This window comes from Ascaphus truei, chromosome 1 (assembly GCF_040206685.1).
Source record: "Ascaphus truei isolate aAscTru1 chromosome 1, aAscTru1.hap1, whole genome shotgun sequence".
NCBI lineage: Eukaryota > Metazoa > Chordata > Amphibia > Anura > Ascaphidae > Ascaphus > Ascaphus truei.
In genome coordinates, this window is record NC_134483.1 from 156832328 (window position 1) to 156854842 (window position 22515).

At 39.8% G+C, this 22515-nt stretch overlaps 1 protein-coding gene across 39 annotated transcripts in view; it reads left to right on the forward strand.

Annotated features, from left to right (window-relative positions):
- Positions 1-22515, forward strand: part of PTPRD (protein tyrosine phosphatase receptor type D) — a 1925499-nt gene that overhangs the window by 1513265 nt on the left and 389719 nt on the right. For all 39 annotated transcript variants that reach the window (XM_075596164.1, XM_075596174.1, XM_075596156.1 and 36 more), the window contains one exon: positions 7541-7705. In XM_075596164.1, coding sequence (XP_075452279.1) covers positions 7621-7705 — 85 coding nt within the window. In that variant the 5' untranslated portion in view covers positions 7541-7620. The remainder of the gene's footprint in view (positions 1-7540; positions 7706-22515) is intronic.

A 22515-nucleotide genomic window follows, 5' to 3' on the forward strand; every position in this document is an offset into this window, starting at 1 on the left:
TGACAGACACATACACAGCTCATGCTGCTAATCTGGTGTAAAGATTACATTTATAGACTAAGCCATAAAAAACCCCAACATTTTTTTATCTGTTGATATAATGCAGTAAAACAAACCTGCTATTACGACCTACATCTTTTCACCAAGTAATGTTGATATACTGTATATTTAGAAGATAGCAAAATGTTTTATTTGTTTATAACCAGACATTAAAAAAGTTGTGGGGGGTAAAAAAAAGTGACAAAATCACCCACCATAAATAAAAATACCACTTGTGAGCACATTCACATCCTTTCTCCGCGATCTCTTAGCAAACAGTGCTTCCACTGCAGACAGGAATTCTGGGTAATGACATGCAAATTACCACAGTGTGTAATTCTTTATTTCGTATCCATTTTAACAAGGCACACTATAAGCTTATGCCTGCCATATTACACAGTCTGTCAGCACAGCCTGGGTTAAAGAAGTACATCGCCAGTAAACCTAATCACACAGAGCTTTTTTGAGCTTTGGGGTCTCATCAGTGCAAGGTTTGGTTGCTGTTATGCAACATAAAGCTGGTAGAAAGTGAATCAGTGGTTCGGTCTTTCGAAGCTACAGTATTAAGGGAAATCCCAGACATTTTATTGCTTTATACATTACTGTGCAGACGACAATTTCACTACTAAAGCAAAATAAAATATATCTGGAAGTAGCAGAAATCATTTATATACTAGCCACACACCATTTTTATTGCATCCCTGTGCATTTCACTTTTTTGTTCACTGTCCCGCCATAGGAAACACTTGGGTACAACTAATTTGTAATTTCACAGTCATTTTTCTTAAGAACAGTAGTCGTGTATAACCAAAGCCCAAATCAACCAGCAGGTTGTTGATCTGGTGATAGACAATTTGTGTTTCTTTAAACGCAAGTGAGAGGCAATTTGGAATAATTAATATAATGACCGGCGATTGCGACAGCATTCTTCAAAAACTATAGTGAAAACCAGTTTAACCCCTGCAATGCTCTAGAGGTTTAGAATTCGTTAAAAAAAACGAAATATAATAAATAACACCAAATGCTAATAAATATTTACAGTTTTAAATCTGTTTTCACACACATACCTACAACTACAATAAAGGGTTTATGCAGATGCTGTTAAAACATTGTTTCTGTGACACAGTTGTATTTGAAAACAGTTCAAGCCTTCCTTGTTGCCCTCAAGTTCAGCAGCCAGCAAAAAACAAAGCAACCGATTCTCCCTCTGAAAGCACATTCTATATATCTCCATCTTCTGCGATAGCATCAAAGTCATTATGTAGCAGTTGGCCAGGATACGCTTGCAAAGACACAAATTGAGTCCGACAGGACTGATGTCTTATGGATGTTGCTGCTATTTGAAATGCTGGCATGAAAATAGTTATGATGATAGGAGTGAGCTGGTGCCCTCAGCACATGCCCCACTATGATTTCTACGGCTTTCATTCATTTTAGTAGCATTGTACATGGTATCAAAGGATAAATAGCACACGAGATGGGGATCGTGAGAGATGCAGGTTGTTTTTCCTGTGAAGTAGATGCTGGGGAAATGCAGCTGGCAATGGATTGGTGCCAATACATTATATGTGCCTATGGTAGCATGCTTCTATTTATAAAACACAAGATAATTATTGGTCTCAAGAGGATTATTTTTTATTTATTTTTAATCTTGATTTTCAGATGCTTAGTGTATCAGGAGGCTTACATTCAGAACGCTGTGTGCTTTAAGCACATTTTTTACCAATACAAATGTAAAGCTGCAAACCACTCCCACTGTAAAGCAGTTTTTACCTTCGGGCTAGAAACATCAACGCTCCATTAAATCAGGGCCCATAATGTGATGGTTCTTAGAACAGGAACAGACGTTATGTTGCCTGAGGTTAAACCGTATCCCCAAAGTTAATGGTTTGCGAAAACAAATGCCGCTCTGCATCTTATTAGCACAGGTTTCTCGTCACGTTCTTGTAGAATAACGTTGTGTTGTCTTCCATTTCTTACTTTCTATGGGATGACCCGGCAGGCCATCTTCATTTTCTTTTATGTCGCAGGCAAAAAAAATACGTTATTTTCTCTGCTTTTCCCAAAGATCAGGGTGTCTGAGATCTCCAGGGGGACCCCCTGAATCAAAGAAAGTCAACAACAAAAAGCAAAACTGAAGTCGAGCAGCACAGATAGCAATCAATGCATGGGAACAAGGATAGAATAGCTGATGCCGGATGGGGAGACCACCAAGTTCAGATAACGGAAGAATAAAGCATTGCTGTTAGAAGGGAGACCTCTTACTGTGTACCTCTCACTGTGTACCTCTCACCTCTCACTGTGTACCACTCACCTCTCACTGTGTACCTCTCACTGTGTACCTCTCACCTCTCACTGTGTACCACTCACCTCTCACTGTGTACCACTCACCTCTCACTGTGTACCTCTCACCTCTCACTGTGTACTTTTCACTGTGTACCTCTCACTGTGTACCTCGCACCTCTCACTGTGTACCACTCACCTCTCACTGTGTACCACTCACCTCTCACTGTGTACCACTCACCGTGTACCTCTCACCTCTCACTGTGTACCTCTCACCTCTCACTGTGTACCACTCACCTCTCACTGTGTACCAATCACCTCTCACTATGCACCTCCCACGTCTCACTGTGTTCTTCTCACCTCTCACTGTGTACTTCTCACCTCTCACTGTGTACCACTCACCTCTCACTGTGTACCTCTCCCCTCTCACTGTGTACCTTTCACTGTGTACCTCTCACCTCTCACTGTGTACCTCTCACCTCTCACTATGCACCTCTCACTGTGTTCCTCTCACCTCTCACTGTGTACCTCTCACTGTGTATCTCTCACTGTGTACCTCTCACTGCTCACTGTGTACCTTCCACCTCTCACTGTGTACCACTCACCTCTCACTGTGTACCACTCACCTTTCACTGTGTACCACTCACTGTGTACCTCTCACCTCTCACTGTGTACCTCTCACTTCTCACTAAGCACCTCCCACCTCTCACTGTGTTCCTCTCACCTCTCACTGTGTACCTCTCACTGTGTACCTCTCACTGCTCACTGTGTACCTTCCACCTCTCACTGTGTACCACTCACCTCTCACTGTGTACCACTCACCTCTCACTGTGTACCTCTCACCTCTCACTGTGTACCTCTCACTTCTCACTAAGCACCTCCCACCTCTCACTGTGTTCCTCTCACCTCTCACTGTGTACCTCTCACCTCTCACTGTGTACCTATCACTGTGTACCTCTCACTGTGTACCTCTCACTGTGTACCTCTCACCGCTCACTGTGTACCTCCCACCTCTCACTGTGTACCTCCACCTCTCAATTCTGCAATGTAAGCCTAGTTATATACTCTATAGTTCTAAGCTACTGCTTAGTTGTCATTTCCATCATTGTGTTCGGAGAAAGAGTACAGTAGCTTTAGGCATTTAAAAAAAGGACAACATCTCCAACTAAAATTGCTCACATCGTTAAAGTATTTTTTTAAGTTATTTTGCCTATTTTGTGCATACAATACACAATATGATATATGGTAAAAGGTGGTGCTTTTTTTCACAACAAATGTGCTCAATATACTGTACTGTATCTATATTCTGAGCAGTACTGTACATCAGGGACATAAACTTAATAAGGTGTGCACAGTGGGCATGCTCTGCTTAGCCATACTCAGTGCTTATCAGTGGGTTGCATGTTTTTCTATGTTTTCTATATGTGCACTACTGGATATAATAAATGCATTCTGCTAATGAGGGTGTGTTATAGAAACAATGGCCCTTATTCTGTAAGGTGTGATATGCGCAGAGTATGTGCTATCGCATGAAAAGTCCCATTGACATTAATGGGGCTTTTCATGTGATAGCACGTCATCTGCATTATCACACTTTACAGAATAAGGGCCTTAGTATATTACATCAGGGGGAGGTAAGAAGATACAAAATATAAGTGTTGTTTTGAAAAAAGATGTTAATAGGGTATGCTGAATTTGAGTTAATGTATGCTCAAAGCACACTCACTAGAACGTACTTTTTCACTGAAAGTGGAGTGGATCCATGAGTCAGTCACCCAGCAGAGGCTAATACTATAAATATATTTAAAAATATTGGTTAGACACTGTGATATGCTTCTGTAAAAAGGGAAGAGCCACAGCCAAAATTGGTCTAAGGTTTTAAAACAGCAGAGAGAAATGTTATTACTCAATTTCTCTAGTGTTATCATGAGAACTCCATCCAGCACTGAAGAAGTGGATTACTAATGTTTGAGACATTAATGCTTCAGCTTATTATACATTAAAAGCCAGGCTAAATACATCACTGAGCTGGATTGGCAATACTGTTGAACAGACTCTACCACCTGCAAATCTGGAAGGATCTCTCTCTTGGACTGATCATTAGAATTATGTATTTTTCTCCCTTTTGATTTAATCTGTGCTGCATGGAAGTCACTCATGCATAGTAATGAAATTGAGAGAGAATGTGTTTCTACGCTTATGCCAAAGCAAAGTTCTCTCCGTGCCAGAAAATAATAGCCTTTAAAAGGAAAAAAGACAATTTCAATTCTGCAGCTGATTTCAAGATAAATGTATTTGCCTCTCTTTTATATCCTCTGGGGAGCTGGATCCGAGCCTGCCGAGCTCAGGTGTATTTATTAAAGAACATTTTTATTTAAATCTACACTTATTCAATAAAACTGGAATTTGGGGTATATTAACTTTCATTTTAGTTTGTTTTACAGTATTCGGATTATTGTGATTGTAGCTGTGTATGGATAACGATTAACGAGGTGGCTTCTCACCATCAGATAAACCAAAAAAAAAAACATAATTAAACTTATGCAGCTGTGAAAATCATGTAACAAGTCTGGCGTGTTCCAGTTACGCTAATGCAACATGGACATTTACCAAAATAGCAGATTAATAGCATCCATTTGGTGCTGATAACAAATCATTTTTACTATCCCATTCCTGTATTAAAAATTTTCCATTTAACTTGGAAAAGATTCATGTTGAATCAATCATGAAGTTAATGAATCAGGCTGCATTGTTATACCAAGACGCTTGTTTTTTTAAAAATACCAGTGTAATTGACCCAGTCCATAGACATGAAATCTGTGAAAACAACACTTATTTCCCCCCCAGGAACTGATGTCACTAGTTGGATAACTATGACCAGGCATGAGTTAGGCTGTAAAGTAGGAGGGAGTGTGGTTTTATTTGTAGATCTGCCGTATTAGAACAAAATAAGTTAGCTACATTAGCTGCATAATGCCAGGATGCAGCCTTCTGTACTCCTCAGTCTGTTCCTTTTCATTACATTTTACAGTAGTTATAGAGGCAATCCAAGCGACACTTAAAATATATACATATTTAAAACCAGAGAAAGAACATGAAACACAGACAGAGCTCAGTGCTACATCCAAAGACACCAATACACGGTACAGTGCCTAAATATATATATATATAAATATCTTTTGAATAAAATGGTCTTTTAGTTTAACCCTTTGGCCAAAGTGCTGTAAGCCCTTGAGCCCCTCCAAGGCAGACCACGTCTCAAGGGTCCTAACACTAAAATAGATTCTTAATAACCTGTACATTACCAGGAAGAATGATTTATAATAAATATGTCAAAATTAGTTGCATAGTTCTAAGTCTGATTGAAGCTCTTATTAACCTGTATAATACCAGGAAAAGCACTCTGTATTAGATTTGTCGCAATCATACTGGATGCAAGTTTCCATGGGTGTGCAAGGTGCAAATGAGTGAGCTTTAACCATTTAAAAGTGAGAGGGTTGAGCTTAAAACTAGGGAAGGAGGAGCCACCTTCCAAATCAGCCAGGACCAGCTGAACAAGAATTGCAAATTATTCAGGACCCCTATAAGCTCATATTGAACCCCCAAAATAACCACCATTAGTTGTATGAAAATGAATTACTTAAGATGCTGGTCGATTCTTTCTCCAGTGATCGATCAGAAAAAATCCTGCTTCCAAGGGTTCAGTAAATGGCTGCCTTTCAGATTCAATCAATAATTCAGTCAGTTTAACTCAGCAGCTACAATGTATTCTTAAATGACTAAGGTAACATTATCTATTGTTACAGTTTGCAATGCAAACGGCTGGGAATATTGGCAACAAATGATCACAAACAGGAAAGTGTTGTGAAGGTCTTGCATTGCCGGGGACGTGTGCTAAAGCCTGCTATAGAAATAAAAAGGATGCTCATTATATTAAAACTCATTAAAAATGGCATTGAGTTGAATAATAATAATAATAATGTAGTAAGTATTATCTAATACTACAGAACTGATTTATTAAAAAAAAACATATATAATATTGCATGGATTGCTCTTTTAACTGGATATTTGAATGCAATTGCATGTACGTTTTTAAAGTAAGAAGGTTAATGTAGACCTGTGTTCAATATGTCTTTGACAACACTTCACTCTACTACTATACATCTTCCAAAGAATGTGATGCTCAATCTGAAAGTAAGGGAGTCTGAGGTGATGGATTAAAAAGGAATTCCACAAACTAAATGGGTTAAGCACTCTCTCTATGCTCTCATAATACATTTTGTAATTTAATAAGGCACCACCTGTAAGAATGACACCATAATATGACACCACCACCATTAAGAATGCCGATGCTTTTAGCTTTTGATACACCCTTAAAAGTGTAAAGTTTTACTTTTGATAGCAAAGCCTTCTTCATGTTTCTGCCCTAACACCTTAGCCAATGCCATAGGGTTACTTTGAGCATCCACAGACCTACAACACCCCCAATATATCACCCTGTGCTTCCACTCTGTTTCTCATCATTTTATATTGTAAGCTACTTTAAGAGGGGATGTATACGGTAGATACTGTGCTGCAGTATTTATTGGTGTATAATAAATATTTGCTAAAAATATATTTTAACCTATTAAATACTGAATGAGCTTCCAATGCATTTGAGATTCTGAGAGTCTGAGAATGTTGAGTCTTATAATTTGAGTGATGCATTAAACCAGGGGTTCTAAACTCCAGTCCTCAAGAACCCCCCAACAGGTCAGCTTTTCAGGATATTCCTGCTTCAGCACAGGTGGCTCAATCAGTGGCTCAGTTGAAGACTGAGCCACGGTTTGAGCCACCCGTGTTAAAGCTGGGATATCCTTAAAACCTGCCCTGTTGGGGGGGGGGGTGTTCTTAAGGACTGGGGTTGAGAACCTCTGCATTAAACTAATACTTGGATGACGACAATGAAGGTTAGTTCTGATCATTGTTTCGGGTGATACTTCTGAGATTAGGTTTCGTTTGCATTAATATCAAGAGATCCATGACCAGTGCCAAGATGTTCCTTGGCATCTTGTATTTTGGCATCAATACAAAAGTGTGTAATGTGCTTCACTCAGTAATGCGAAAACTCGGCATTGCAATATGTTACCTTAAATATTTATCCTCCTTAGACGGGTAGCAGAGGTGAACAAACTAAAGCAATATAATTCTAACCTGTGTGTTTTTTCATCCCCATCAGGCTCTGAAAATACTGCATCTGAAATATCTAAGTGGGCAGACACTCGGCTTGTGAGCCAGTAAAAACAAGGCTTCCAAAGCATGCAGGTGACAAGCTGTCCAATGATGAACATAGCCAGGCCAGTGGTGGTACTCCTGTGCTTCCTACTCCATGCTGATGCTGAAAGTAAGTCTTACCCTTTGTTCTATTTGAGGTCCTTACCCTAATACGTAGTTTTGTTGTTGGTTGGCAGCAGTCGGGAGGGCCTTAGAACAGACTTCTTTTTGACTGAATGATAAAACACTGTGTGGTCCTCTCTGGCTCAAGGCAAGTCTTGGAAAGAGAATATTTATGTGACTTCCTTTACATTTCTTTTAGTCAAAATGCTAGCTTTTGTTCTTCTTGCACTGTTCCTACTGTTTGGAATTTACTTGTTGTTGTTTTTTTAACAGTACACTAGAAAAGCCAAGCCTTGGAAATAATGCATTGAAACTAGACATCTACCCTTCAGCAACAGGAAAGCATCATTTAGCCCCATTAGGATCTTCAGTGGTGCAATGGATATATTGCTTTTTTTAAATATAGCAGACTAAACAATATCATATTGAGTCCAATTAAAATTCCACAACCTTTGTAGATGTTATAGCAGCTGTTCTAATGTATTGTTTCCGACAGCTGTCACAGAATACAGTTTGAAGACAAACCAAGCAGAACTGGCTGCTTAGGGGATATGTGAAGATATCAGGGAAATATACAGTAGGCATTCAGGTTCAGAGTAGCAGACACCTATTTTAAAGCAACAATCTCTCCAGAATTGGACATTGATTTTTTTAACAGCATTGGAGATGGGGGGCCATCTACCCCCTTACAATTAGGGATCCACTTCCGTTTCAATCGTGCCGGCTGCTCCGTTGGAACAGTCAGACCTATCTGCCCCTAGAAATGAAGCAAGTGCCCACGACATACCACGTACGTCATTAGGGCCACCTAGACGTGCCAGGGCTTGTGCCGTACATGGCATGTCATAACGGCACTCTGAAGGTTAATATCACAGGATTTTGGTTAACTACATTACCAATTAGGAGTAAGACAATATGTTTGTTTTTTTTTAAAGCGATTAGTATGGCATATTTACCATTTAATTTAGATAAAATATTTGCAAACCCTTTGTTTTTCCAGAGCTTTTTTTTTTTATGTATCTGACAAGGATTTCAGGGGTATAATAATTAGTGTTAAAAACGATTTAAAAAAAAATATATATGCAGTTTTCTCAAACAAGTAACTTTAGTGGTTGAATCCAGTAAAAGAAAAACAAAACCAGTTTGCGTTTTTCTGCGGGCCACGTATGGAGGCCTTCATTATGCTTTCTTTCTCTACCTTTAACAAGTCACAGGATTCCATTTGCCAATCTATGACAAGGGTATTTGAGCTGTCTGACACTGAACATGTTCTTGCTGAAGGTTTAAAAAGTCCTCCATTATACCCACAACTATTGATTAAAGTTAAAAAAACAAAACAAAAATGTTCAGAGCCAATTTCTATGTGTTGCAAAATATTAAGAGTGATGTTAAAGTTTTTGAACATTGCAGGTTCCTCTGCTAGTTAAATAAATGTTGGCAGGAGATTGATTCACCTTGATTATCATGTGGATTTGATAAATAGTGTGCAGTAGAAGTACTATAGCTTTGTTAACTTAGTAAATAATATTTGGATAGGCGAATATGAAAGGTAGTACTCTGGCAACAACTAATGATAATCACATTCACAGAAAAACTGCCACTTGCAGCACAATGTAAATTTGTTTTATTACAAGACTTATAGAGGAAAATTCCCTGACAATTATAAAAATCACTTTCTACCTTAATCACCGAATCATCTTCTTGTTTGCAAATAATTGCCATTTAACTTGAAAATATTGAATGCCTTGAGGTTATAATACAAGCATCTGTGAGGCTGCTTCAGCCTGTCATCCTTTGTGAGAATCTATTTACACAAATCTGTATCAGAAAGACCACATACATTCCACTATGGGCATTAAAGCAGCAGTTCAAGCAATATCCTACATGTGTTTTTGTTTTTTGTTTTTAAATAAATCAGTTCTGTACTGTGAGAAAATACTTGAGGATTAAAAAAAATATGTTTTAAAGGCATTTTTAGTGTTTCTAATGTAGGAAGCATTTCCAAAGTGACAGCCCCCTTCCCCTTCTGGCTCCTGAGCCCCACCCTCTCTCTAGCAGTGCACCAATTGTATCTAGTAATTGCTCAGTCAATCATATTCCAGGACTGCATTGCCCAGAATGCTGTGCAAGAACTGAATTAAATAATCCGGAGCATGGGATCGATTACAGGAGAACAGATAGATCTGCAGCTTAGCTAATCAATCACTTGTCAGTGTGCAGATTGTATTGATGCACATATTGAATGGGAATTTTTATTTTTTTTAAATGGCAGCTTGAACTGCAGCTTTAATATTGGAAGGGATATAACATGAAGGCATGGGACATACAGAAAAAGCAACGATTGGGTTTTATTCTGAAGTAGCTTTGTTGCTGTTTCTTCATAGTGCTGTGAATCAACTACTACAATGAACCAATATGTATTTAGCACTTTCACTGGTGTTTTGGTTTGAAAGATTTTCAGTGTTTTGGATTTTCTGGAACCGAATTGGTTTTGGAACTTTTTGCTAAATTAAAGGAAAACCTTCAAAATAAGAAGGATTTTTTTCCCCGTTTTCGGGTCAAACATATTGACAAATGTTTGCAGGTTTCTAAATTTGTGAACTCTAATTTGCATAAAATGGGGGGTGGGGAGGGACTTATGCCAGCGGCCTTATGGACCCCCCTTTCACACCTGTATTTCTCTCCACCCTCTATCTCTCACTCTTAACCCACTCTTCCTCACTCACTCTCTTACCCCCCTCTATAACCCCTCTCTTCTGAAACTCTCCCCCCCTCCGCTTTTATTCAATTACCCCCTCCCACTCAATCGCCCATTTCTCCCACACATTTTCCCCTCCTCCTCTGGCCACAGACACAATTACCTCACACTCCTAGTACCCATAAAACCTCCCCACAGAAAATAATTACCCCCAATACACACATTTTACCCCTTCCAATACAAAAAATACTACCCCCCAAGATACAATTGCCACCCCCAAAAAACAATTGCTGCTGCCACCCCACCCCCACAAATACAATTACCACCCCCCAAATACAATTGCTACTTACCTCTGGTTGCCATTGCCGAGCCCCGGCTCTTCCCGGCTGCTGCCTGCCTCTTCCCACGCCGTCCCCTCTCTCAAGCCACTGTGCACCGGAAGCTGGGCCTGACTTCCGAGTGCACCCAGCTTCTGGCACACACCGGCTGGAGAGAGAGGATGGTGTGGAAAGAGGCAGGCAGCAGCTGGGAAGAGCCGGCAGCCAGGGCTCGGCGGCGGGAACCAGAGGCCAGGCAGCTAAACTTCCAGTACCGGCCAGCTGGGCCCCCCACGGCCTCCGGGCCCGGGACACTTGTCCTGGCTCTCCCCCCTGTCGGCGGCCCTGCTGACAGTGTAAACAGAACATTACATTTTGCGGGCCCAATTAATCCTTGTTCAAAAGAGCTTACAATCTCATATTTCTGCATAAGGTACAGCCACTTCAAATGCAGTATTCTTACAACCACCATGCCATTCCTTATATAAAAAAAATATATATATATATATATAAGTATATATTAATATATATTTTTTCTTTATCAGTATTTTCCACAACTAGATATTTTCATAATGTACAATCACAACAAGAAAGTAAAGGCAATGATTTGATGCCAATATACATTGTAAAGATGCATTTTTACCTAATCTATTCAAAAGATGTCAATGTTTTGCACATTTTACAGTTAATCGTTTATATCTTTTACACTAATGCTATTCTATTGAAGGTGTGGAGTTCCACCTCCCATTTATTTTTTTATTTTTTTACGTAGGTGGGGAGTAGGGCGTCTCTGGCGCTGAACTGCATTAATTTCAGCTCCTGGTACTCCCCTCTCTCCCAAAATGCTTGCCTCAAAAGGTGGCGTGATACCATCCTCTTCCGGAGAAGCAAGTGGAGTTTTACATCTCCTGCAGCAATCGGCACGACAGGAAGCTGCAACCCGGCTTGCGTGCCGCGTGAGATTTCAGAAGCAGGAGCCAAGTATCTCGGGAAGCAGTGGGTCCTCAGAGCTGCAATCAATGTGGTTCGGCCCCCAGGCCCCCTGCTTCCTAACTATGTTGACAAAATGGCAGGTCATTTACTTGGCATGCTCCTTTAAGCACGTGCCTGGAAAAAGGCACGCAGAACTGTGTGATGACAGACAATGGGTTACACCCAGTATTTAATCAGGAACATCCATATCTGATTATATTTGGCAGCTTGAAGCACATCCTATGTATTGTGAAGCCATTTCATTCTGAGAGTCCAGAAAGCTGGTGAAAAAGCTCTGCTAATCTCTAAACCAATGGTGAGAACTTGGGGCTGGAAGGAGAATGCCAAATAAAATGCCAAATGGTCAGATTTAGTGTATTAAGCACATGTAGAAGCATTCAAGTTTTTATTTAGAGCCTTTTGCAGCAATTAGAATAGGTTTCTGGTATAACTACATTTAACCTTTTTTAATTCCCATGCTGCAGTGCAAGTTGTATAATTAGTTTACTTTCATTGTCCCATTAAGTCTTCAGTTACAGTACATCATAGGTTTGACTGTAACTGTTTATATACATAATTACAGGATTGTGGTAACGGTCAATAGATATCCTGTATGTAGAACTGTATTTTACAACCAGCCTTTTTATTGTAACTTCAAAGTTGAAAAATATTGACATTTTATAGTACACCTATGTTTTTTTACCACTGAACAGTATTCTCCTGACTTGGTTTTATTGTATTGTTGTATTCCAATTTTGTTTTTGTCATTAATTGTGTTACTGATTAACAGTGGTTGCTAATGATAGACCCTATGGCTAGCACACTTTAGTGAATGTATCTCATAATTAAAAAACAGAAACAGTTTTAATTAAGTTTCTAGGGATGCATCAGGTAATTTAACTGTAACCCGTTCCATTTCCTGGAGTAGACTGCATACTGTAGCTTCACTTTACGCTACACATGCTGTTCTCTTAGCTACCATCTTATATCTGTGCTGGACCAGCTGCTTTATTGCAACTTGTGCCCGCTGGTGTAATAATTCTGCATATATTGTCTTTACATCCAGCCTGAAAAACTGCATGTTTGATATTTATATAAGAGGCAGCACAATCAAATTAGTGTATTAAACTATTAAATAACGTCATGGAGGGGTTCCCAATACATTACTTAATGGAGCAAAATTCAATTTATGTTGCCTTAATTAACAATGAGGGGTTAAGTAAGGCAAAAGTCTGTTGCAGCAATTCCATTGCAATAAAACTGATTTGGAGACATATTTTTGTAGGCTTCAAAAGTATTACTTTACACGTGGATTTCTCCGAAAAGATTCCACAATGATACATGTGTTGAGAATGAAATAGAAAAAAAAGACAACTATTTCAATGTGGGATTGGTGCTTTCACTACTAGATTTTATAATATATATATATATATATATATATATATATATATATATATATATATATGCAAATACAACTGTATGCTCATCTGCATGTCTTAGGCAGGTCTGCAACCCCGCCTTTCCCCATTATCACCCAGCATACAGCACTTCCACTGCAGCAAGGGATTCTGGGAAATGACATGCAAATGAGCACACAGTGTCACTTTTTGCCTCAAAAAACATTTTTAACATGGTTCCCTATAGGCTTAAGCTTGCTGCATGGTCACAGCTTTGAGCACAGCCAGGGTTAAGGTGCATACCCAGAAAACCACCCACAGACAGCTGATTCGACCTTGATGGGTCTCATCAGTGTGGGTTTGATTTTACTGGGTATGCAAAAGAGGCTATGGGATAGGCTATACCATAATACTGAGTTAAGTTATGGTGAGTAAAAAAAGTGACAAAAACCCTCCACAGGAAAGCAAATATGCAAATACAACTGTATGCTCATCTGCATGTCTTAGGCAGGTCTGCAACCCCGCCTTTCCCCATTATCACCCAGCATACAGCACTTCCACTGCAGCAAGGGATTCTGGGAAATGACATGCAAATGAGCACACAGTGTCACTTTTTGCCTCAATAACCATTTTTAACATGGTTCCCTATAGGCTTAAGCTTGCTGCATGGTCACAGCTTTGAGCACAGCCAGGGTTAAGGTGCATACCCAGAAAACCACCCACAGACAGCTGTTTCGACCTTGATGGGTCTCATCAGTGTGGGGTTGATTTTAACTGGGTATGCAAAAGAGGCTATGGGATAGGCTATACCATAATACTGAGTTAAGTTGTGGTGAGTAAAAAAAGTGACAAAAACCCTCCACAGGAAAGCAAATATGCAAATAAAACGGTATGCTCATCTGCATGTCTTAGGCAGGTCTGCAACCCCGCCTTTCCCCATTATCACCCAGCATACAGCACTTCCACTGCAGCAAGGGATTCTGGGAAATGACATGCAAATGAGCAGACAGTGTCACTTTTTGCCTCAAAAACCATTTTTAACATGGTTCCCTATAGGCTTAAGCTTGCAAGGTCGAAACAGCTGTCTGTGGGTGGTTTTCTGGGTATGCACTCTAGCATAGAAAAAAGTAGCACTCTAGCATAGAAAAAATATCAAAAATTATTAATCACATACAGATATAAATCATTAAAAAGAATGCCCCTGTCATCTTGGGAGCATGCGCAGTGGATCAGTTGTGGTTTACTCCCTCTGAACCTAGGAACACTCTCTTGGCTGTGGATGTTTGCTACTAACTTGCTGCACTGGTCTAAGTACTTCTGTGACCCCCCTTTTGGCATTTGTCATTGTTACCTGTCATGTACATGCCTCTCTGTGTGTGCTTTATCTACAGGCTCAACCCACATCATGTGATTTTGCTGATATTATATGTATCTATCTTTACATTTTCACTTCACACATGGGGGTTCATGCACTAAGCAGTGATAAGTGCTTTTAAGTGAGATAAAAAGCCATTATAGCGTGATATTTAGTGCTGTGAGATTCACAAAGCAGTGATAAGTCTTTTAAGTGAGATAAATGCCTTTCTAGGCGGTCATGCACTAAGCAGTGATAAGTGCTTTTAAGTGGGAAAAAATGCCATTATAGCACGATACTGCAGTGTTATCACTGCTTTGTGAATCTCACAACAGGCAGTATCACACTATAAAGGCATGTATCTCACTTAAAAGCACTTATCACTGCTTTGTGCATAGCACCCAGAAAACCCACTTATCACTGCTTAGTGCATAACCCCCAGAGTGTTTTTGAGGCAAGAATTTTCTTGCCTTTACACTTTCATGTAAAGGGTTAATTATTGTTCATGCAGTGTAGCACTGCTTTCCAGCACACATCTCCACATCCCAGGTCCAGTTTCTGTTCCCCCTAATGATCATATATGTTTATACATATATATATATATATATATATATATATATATATATATATATATATATATATATATATATATATACATACATACATACATACATACATATATATATATATGTATGTATGTATGTATGTGAAATGTTGCATTTGGCGCAGAAACAGGATAGAACCCAGAATGTGGGAACTCGGTGGGGTTTAGACTAACAGTATAATAAGATCCTGTAATTTCACTAGTATATTAATTGTAGTGTTGTTTATATAAGCTATTGCGAATCACAAAAAACAATAGCATAGGACAACAAATATTGCAGCTAATGGATTCAAAATCGTACCAACAAAGTGAAAAATACGCTTATGAAAAAAAAAATATATAAAAATATATGAGTACCATTTCATTCAGAATTGTCTCTATAGTAAACCACTATTAAATACTTTGTGGTTTAGTGTCCCAAAGTTCAAGTAACAAGTTGACGTGACGATATGTACCTCAGAGAAAATATCCAGCAGTTAACACTGCTCTTACTGGTGTAGTGTGGGGAGCTTCACGCTGGTAGGACTCTGCACCCAGTCCACTTAGCTGATGTTAATCCCTGCTCCAGCGCCTTGGATCTTTCGCCAAGTCACCAATTTCAGGTGTATTTATAAGTTGCCTGTTGTATCACCGTTTGCGTATAGCGTGGCATGCTCGTCAGCCTCGCTATGGAAGGTACACCGGCTCCATTTTGCCCGTCTCTTAATCCCTGCATGCCTCTCGATATTGCATCAAGGCGTCAGTGGCCGACAGGTGTAGCCATTCAGCTTCAATAGGCTCCCAGTGAACAAGCTGCCCCCCACCTATACTGAGAGACAGCTTGTTCTCTGGGAGCCTTAATTTGGTGGCTCTTCTCTGCACTTTCTCTAGTTCCATAATGTATTTTCTAAGGAGTGGTGCCCAAAATTGTACTCCATATTCAATGTGTGGTCTTACTAATGCTTTGTAATTGGGCATAATTATATTTACTTCCCTTCCATCCACTGCCTGTTAAATTGTAGAAGATTTAGGGAGCGCAGAAAACCGGTGGTAATATAGAAAAAATAAACACAAAATAGTGCAATTCTATCTGAACAGAGGAACAATTAACAAAGCTCCGTAGGAATGTGCACTCACATTTCATAAGGAATAATCAGACATTGGGTCCCAAAGGAAGTCTATTGGTGTTAGTGTTTCAATTAAACCTTTTCTTGAATGTAGTGTGCCCAAAAAATTACTGCACGAACTCTCAGGCCACAAAAAAAGAGAGATACAAGATGGTGTAGATGGTCAAGATATATTCAAAATACAAAAAGTAAACAATGGCATCTCACATAAGTAGCCCCATTCATGGGCATTTAATGAAAGACAGTTGAGTGGTGTTCGGTAGTGGAGGTCTGTATACCGTGGGTAGTGGAGCTCCTACACGGGAGTTGATGCGCTTTCAGCCCCCTGCAATGTTATTGAAGCTCACACTTCCGCTTTCCAAACCTCACATGATCGACGTCAATCATTGAGCAACCCTTGTCGAAACTGTCTCGAATCAGGACTCTACGCATTTCGCAAGTCTGCTTCATCAGGGGTCCTTGATCAAGGACCCCTGACGAAGCAGATTTGCGAAACATGATTCCAGACAGTTTCGACAAAGGATGCCCGAGGATTGACGTCATCGCGTGTGGATGTCGCTCACGTGACAGGGGTAAGAGAGGATAAAGGGAGGGGGTGAGAGGATGAAGGGTGGTGGGGAGGTGTGGATGAATGGAGGGGGATGAGAGGATGAAGGGTGGCGGGGTGAGTGAGGATGTCGGGAGGAGGGTGAGAGGATGAGAAGGGTGAGGGTAAGGGGGGAGAGAGATGATGAGGAGAGGTGCAACAATATTGGAATTTGTGGGAGGAGCATTAAGATTAGTATTGCTCGCCATGTACAGTATGACAGCAGGTCAGTTATTTATAAATGATCTGACCATTTTGTCATTTGTTGTAAATTTCACTCCATGCATGCACCAATTTGCATCAATTTGCACTAAATCATATTCTATTTCTTAAAAAATCCTCGGAAGGGCACTCCCTCCCAATACTCCTCTCCAGATTTTTTTATGAAACAGAATATAAATTGGTGCAAATTGGTGAATACTTGGAGTGAAATTTAGAAAAAAATGACGTAACAGTCAGGTAATTTAAAAATAACATTCTTCCCCACCAACGATTCTCGCAAACGTCACACCTTTCACCATTGTGTCCAATATTTTTTGAGAGGCCACCTGGCAACCCTAATTACACACCAGTGCTATGGGAGTATAACCACTCCCAAAGCACATGGTCTGTCAAGCAACCCAGGCCACAATTGGTACTGATTACTGTACATTAGTTCTTTACACATTATAAATAAACTCAACATGCTTTAATTAGATATCAGAAGATCAATTGTGGAGCATGATCCATAGACTATACTCTGTTTAGAAATTCCTCCAAATTCCATTTGGACAGCTTATAGTTTTATTAGTTCCTACACTGTATGCTGGTTCCTTATAGGAAATATTAAAATTGGCATATGCTTGAAAAAGACATTATCATTTTGATTGACCTGTTTATTTTAAACCGTTAGGGTTCAGTAACATTTTACTCTGTGAAGAATTTACATTTCTGTGCAAATAATGTATAAAAATTACTTTCTGTGTTGTATTTTGCAATCACCAAAGAAGCAAAGTGATTATTAGCTTTTTGAGGACAAAGGAAATAACTGATCATGGAAAATGATGATGACAAATATTAAATTGTAAACTGCAATGTTATATCTGGAAAAGCTGAAGCCGTGGTATATGAATATTGCAATCTATTTTAAAAAGGAATAGCTCTTTAGTGAACATGTGCATCTGGTAACCCTTTTGTTTATAATTCTTCAAAGTAAAGTAAATGTGCTGAAACCAGCACAAATATAATTAGATCACAAATGCCCTTGTGCATTTCTGTGAGACGGAAGTGCATTGCTACCAATCATGGGAAATAGACTTTACAGTATTTGGTATAGATCTATGATATCAGAGATCGAAGAAGAGATAGAGGAAGACTATACTTTGATGAAATTGCAATGCAGTTATTGAGTTATACCTGCAATGTTCAATATCATTTAGTGAGTTAGAGGGCCTTGTGTGGATTGTTTTCAATAGCCTTTGTTTTTTTGTTGTTGTTGAAACCTCTTCATCTTCACTGCTGGTCCTGCATCGGTATTAGTTTATTTTGTATGCGTATACATTAAATACAATATTTACGTTGTACAAAGTCTGAAATCAACACCACAATGTAGCAGCTCATTGCTCAAGAGGGCATTATTTTTATTGTTTCATTAGGGAACATTTTAATTGGTTAATGTAGCAAACTTGTTTTTGTTTCCTCCTTTTGTTTAAAAAATGAAGCAAAAAGCAGAAAGTTAATCAGCTTTGTCCCAGTGAGTTCTGTTTTCCGTATAGACATCACGCTTTGGAGTGCTGGTGCTACTCATTACTACACAGTGCCGCATATTCATTACGTTTCAGTGTATGCGATCTAAACTAGCAAAACTGACTGCATCATCTCGAGAGGAGGTTTATGAAGCACAGCCTGGTTTCAATAAAAGCACTAGACAGAGCGGGTTACAGCTGTCCAGTCTCAAAGGGGTAATGATCTCAGGTCATTTCTAGAGAGCAGTTATACAGCACTTTACAGCAAATACAGATACATTAGGTTTCATTGTGTTAAGAAAAAAACACACTGCTAATTTCTTTTATTTTATCACATACATTGAGGCAGCAATATGGCTTTTACTTTTTTTTGTTTTGTTTACGGGATTGAAGGAGGGGGGGGGGGTCGTTGGAGCTGAACTGTGTTAATTTCAGCTCCAGGACCCCTTACTTCCAGAGATACTTTCCTCTGTAAAGGGTGCCTGTATCTCTACAGTCAGGGAAACTGTGTGCCTAGCTTAATGGCGGTGTTTAATTGTCTCAATTCACAAGGGCCAATAGGAAGTTGTGATGTCATCCGGTATGGCTTCCTATTGGGCCACGTAACTACAGATGCAGCAGCCGTTATTGGAACACTTCACGCAGTGTATACCTCGGAATATTCCTGTCATGGCGTGGGATTTCTTCCAACCATACCGCCTTAAGATGCGAGTGCGGCGAGTGCATAAAATGGCATTTTAGTGTTCTGGTTTTTAAACACCTGAAATTGACACAGTAGCACAGTACTGTAAACATTACAATTCATTCATTTCATTGCACACAATAAAACAGAATCCATGAAATTCAAACAAAGCAACCGCGATAAACACGTGTGCCTGGGGCGATAGGCCGCGATAATGCCGCGTGGAGTACAGCAGAGCACACGAAAAGGGCGCCAGGATTTGTTCAAATAACGGCCGCTGCATCTGTAGGAGCATTTAAACTGAAAAGAGGTACCATCAATCCCTACGGAGGTAAGTATCTCTTGTAGCAGAGTGACCCGGAGCCGAAATTAACACAGATCAGCTACAGAGGCCACCTGCTTCAATCCTGCAATAAAAACTTTTTTAAAGTCAAACCTGTATTGCTGCTTTAAAGATACAATTTTTGGAGGATAATCGTTAACATCATTGTTTTTTTCAAATCTCCCTTTTCTGTTAATGAAGTTCTGCCAGTTATACAAATATACAGCTCAACCCCCTTATAACACTGTGCTTTGGGTCCAAAGAATCACAACGCGGTATAAGCCGATCGCGTTAGAAATAATGTACAATTGTCTGCATTTGCAATAAAGTATTTAAGATGCCAATAATCGTGTTGCAAAGTATTCATAAATACGAAAATTGGGAGAATCGCGTTATAAGCAGATTCGGGTTGTAACGGATCGGGTTATAACGGGGTTTAGCTCTACTATTATTGTTGGCCTGGGCTCTTCAACTAGTTTTCTAAAAGGACCAGAATTTATTTTTGTAGAAGGACCACAAACATACTGTAATTACATTTTTGATGCATTGAAAGACTTAAGAATGAGTCTGTTGTGACATTTTGCGAACATCTATAACATCTGTCCTATATAGATTTTCAGAGTGAAAAATTGCATTTAGCTACTTAAACAACTGGTATGAAATTAGTGGGAGAACAAAGTTCAAGAACCACATCAGTTGATGCGCCCTGTTGTTGGTTTTAGACAATAAGACTCCAATTAGTGAAATAATCCTATAGGAGTATTCAATGTTGATAACCAGACTTAAAAACAACTAGGCATTGCAGGTGTCTATTAGTGGCTATCAAATAACATTGGACGTTGCATTCAATGTAAACCACCATTATTTTCATGTAGCACTTTTGTTTGTGGACTATTAATAAGAAACAGGGATAAGAGGGAGTTTGAAATGAAATCTGTGTAGACAGAATTACTTGCTAAATCGCTAAAAGCTGAAGAATAAGAATTGGTAAGGGGTGTGAATTTAGAAAAAAGTGAGATAAACTTGGCATTTTTCTGATTGGGAGGGGATTATTATCCTGTAATTTGCTTGATTTTGAAGCAAAAGAACTTCAATATATTAGCTTCTGACCTGAGGTCCTTTAGTCCCAGTTTAACCTTGAATTGGAGGCCTTCCTCAGCCCTTTTTACTATAATTAGATGAGCTGTGTAAGCTTATGATTGGACCACTAGTAGCAGACTGGTGGTGTGTTCTCATATCGTCTTAGTTCCCCTGACAGTTTTATTAATGTGAAAGAAAAGTTTGCCAAGGCCAGGACCTCAATGGAAACCCATTTGATAAATGACACTACAGAAAACAAAAGTATCATTCTGCTTCTCCCTGCATATAAAGTGGTTATGTTATTTACTGTAGTAATGACATCCTTGTTTTGTGAAATTTGAGCTATACAGGTAATTTCACTAAAAATCTAGCATGGTAAAGTTATAATCATGAAAATGCCTCTGCTTGGCATGTGATGCTTGTCATGTGATCTTGCAGTGTAGCTGGCATTTGCTTTAAGTTTCGGAATTAAAACGCATCCAGCAGAGGAGACGTAGCTATGTTATCAACAACAGGCATATACTATACAAGTACAGTTTCTAGTAACACAGGCAATGTACTGTACCTTATAAATCATCACAGTCATCATGGAAGTGTGCAATTGTCTCAACTATATATTGCTTTTAGTACCAAAATTGTAGAATCACTGAGCTGGTAAGAATACTGTACTTTCTGCATCTCAATGGGATACATTCTGTATAGGGAAACTCAATATTTACTTTTGAAATATCTATTAGATAACTGAGCTGCTTGAATGACAACATTACACCATTGCACAATATTGTAATTTCCCAGCCTATCATCACAACAAAATCATTTTAAAACTCATCGTCTGTCTTGACAGGGTAGTTGAGCAGAAACGTGCAATGCTTTGTCTGTTCTTATAAAAGGTAGACGTGAAGACATGTATTTTGCTTCTGAAAATGCACCTTGACATCCGTTTAACTTTTATTATATTATATTGCGTGCATGATCTGCATAAAATATAAGAACCTTGTCAGTCAGTGTCCTTAAGATGCATATCTGTTAGCTACATCTAGGTCTCATAACGTGGCAGCTTTTTTTAAATTGAAACTTAAAAAGAGATTTTATGGCAAAATATGCATAACTATGGCTTTGTCAGTCAACATAATCAGTGGCTTAGAATGATCACATTAACTTAAATACAAAATACAGTATAGATTGCATACCTCAAAGCATTATATATATGAAACAGTTGGTTTCATAGATGATACCTATGAATGAAGAGTTTGCACATGTTCCTACCTCTAATTCTTTTTTTAATTATGAAGAAATAAATACTTTTTGCTAAGACAGGGCCCACTTTATTTATGCAGTGTTGGAAAAGATATTACATGCATGTTACATTGGTTTATACAGTATAAGTGGTTTGCAACCTTTTTTTGTTAAGGAAACCTACACTGTAATTATATTGTGAAATTCTGGGGAACCCCCAAACTTCTCTAATAGCATGTCAGAGTCATATGCATTGTAAGGAACTCCAACCCTCTCTTATACTGCTGCGGCCGAGTTTATTCGAGCATTTGCCCATTCTCGGCCGCAGCAGTTACCTGGCGCGCGCCGGAGGGTGCCGGGCGCGCGCCGAAGCAGCGGAGGAGAGGCCCGCCGATCGCGGCTTCCCCCTCTCCTCTCCGGGTCCGCCGGGTCCCCCGGAACCCCCTGCCGCCGTCCCCCACATCGCGGGACACCAGGGCTCCTCGGGGAGCCCTGGACGCGCGTGCAGGGGGCGCAGGCACCCGATGACGCGTGACCGCGCATCGGTGACGCGCGGCACGCCGAGGGGATGCCACTTGCAAGCCGGGAAATCTCCCGGCTTGCGGAACTGGCCACACTTCAATAAAGTGTGTCGCCAGTGTAGTGTGCAGGGCCGCCAACAAGGGGGGGCGTCTGCCGGGGTTGGCGTCCCAGGACCGGTGAGTCAGGGGGCCCGCTGCCGGCCCGTGTTAGAAAAAAA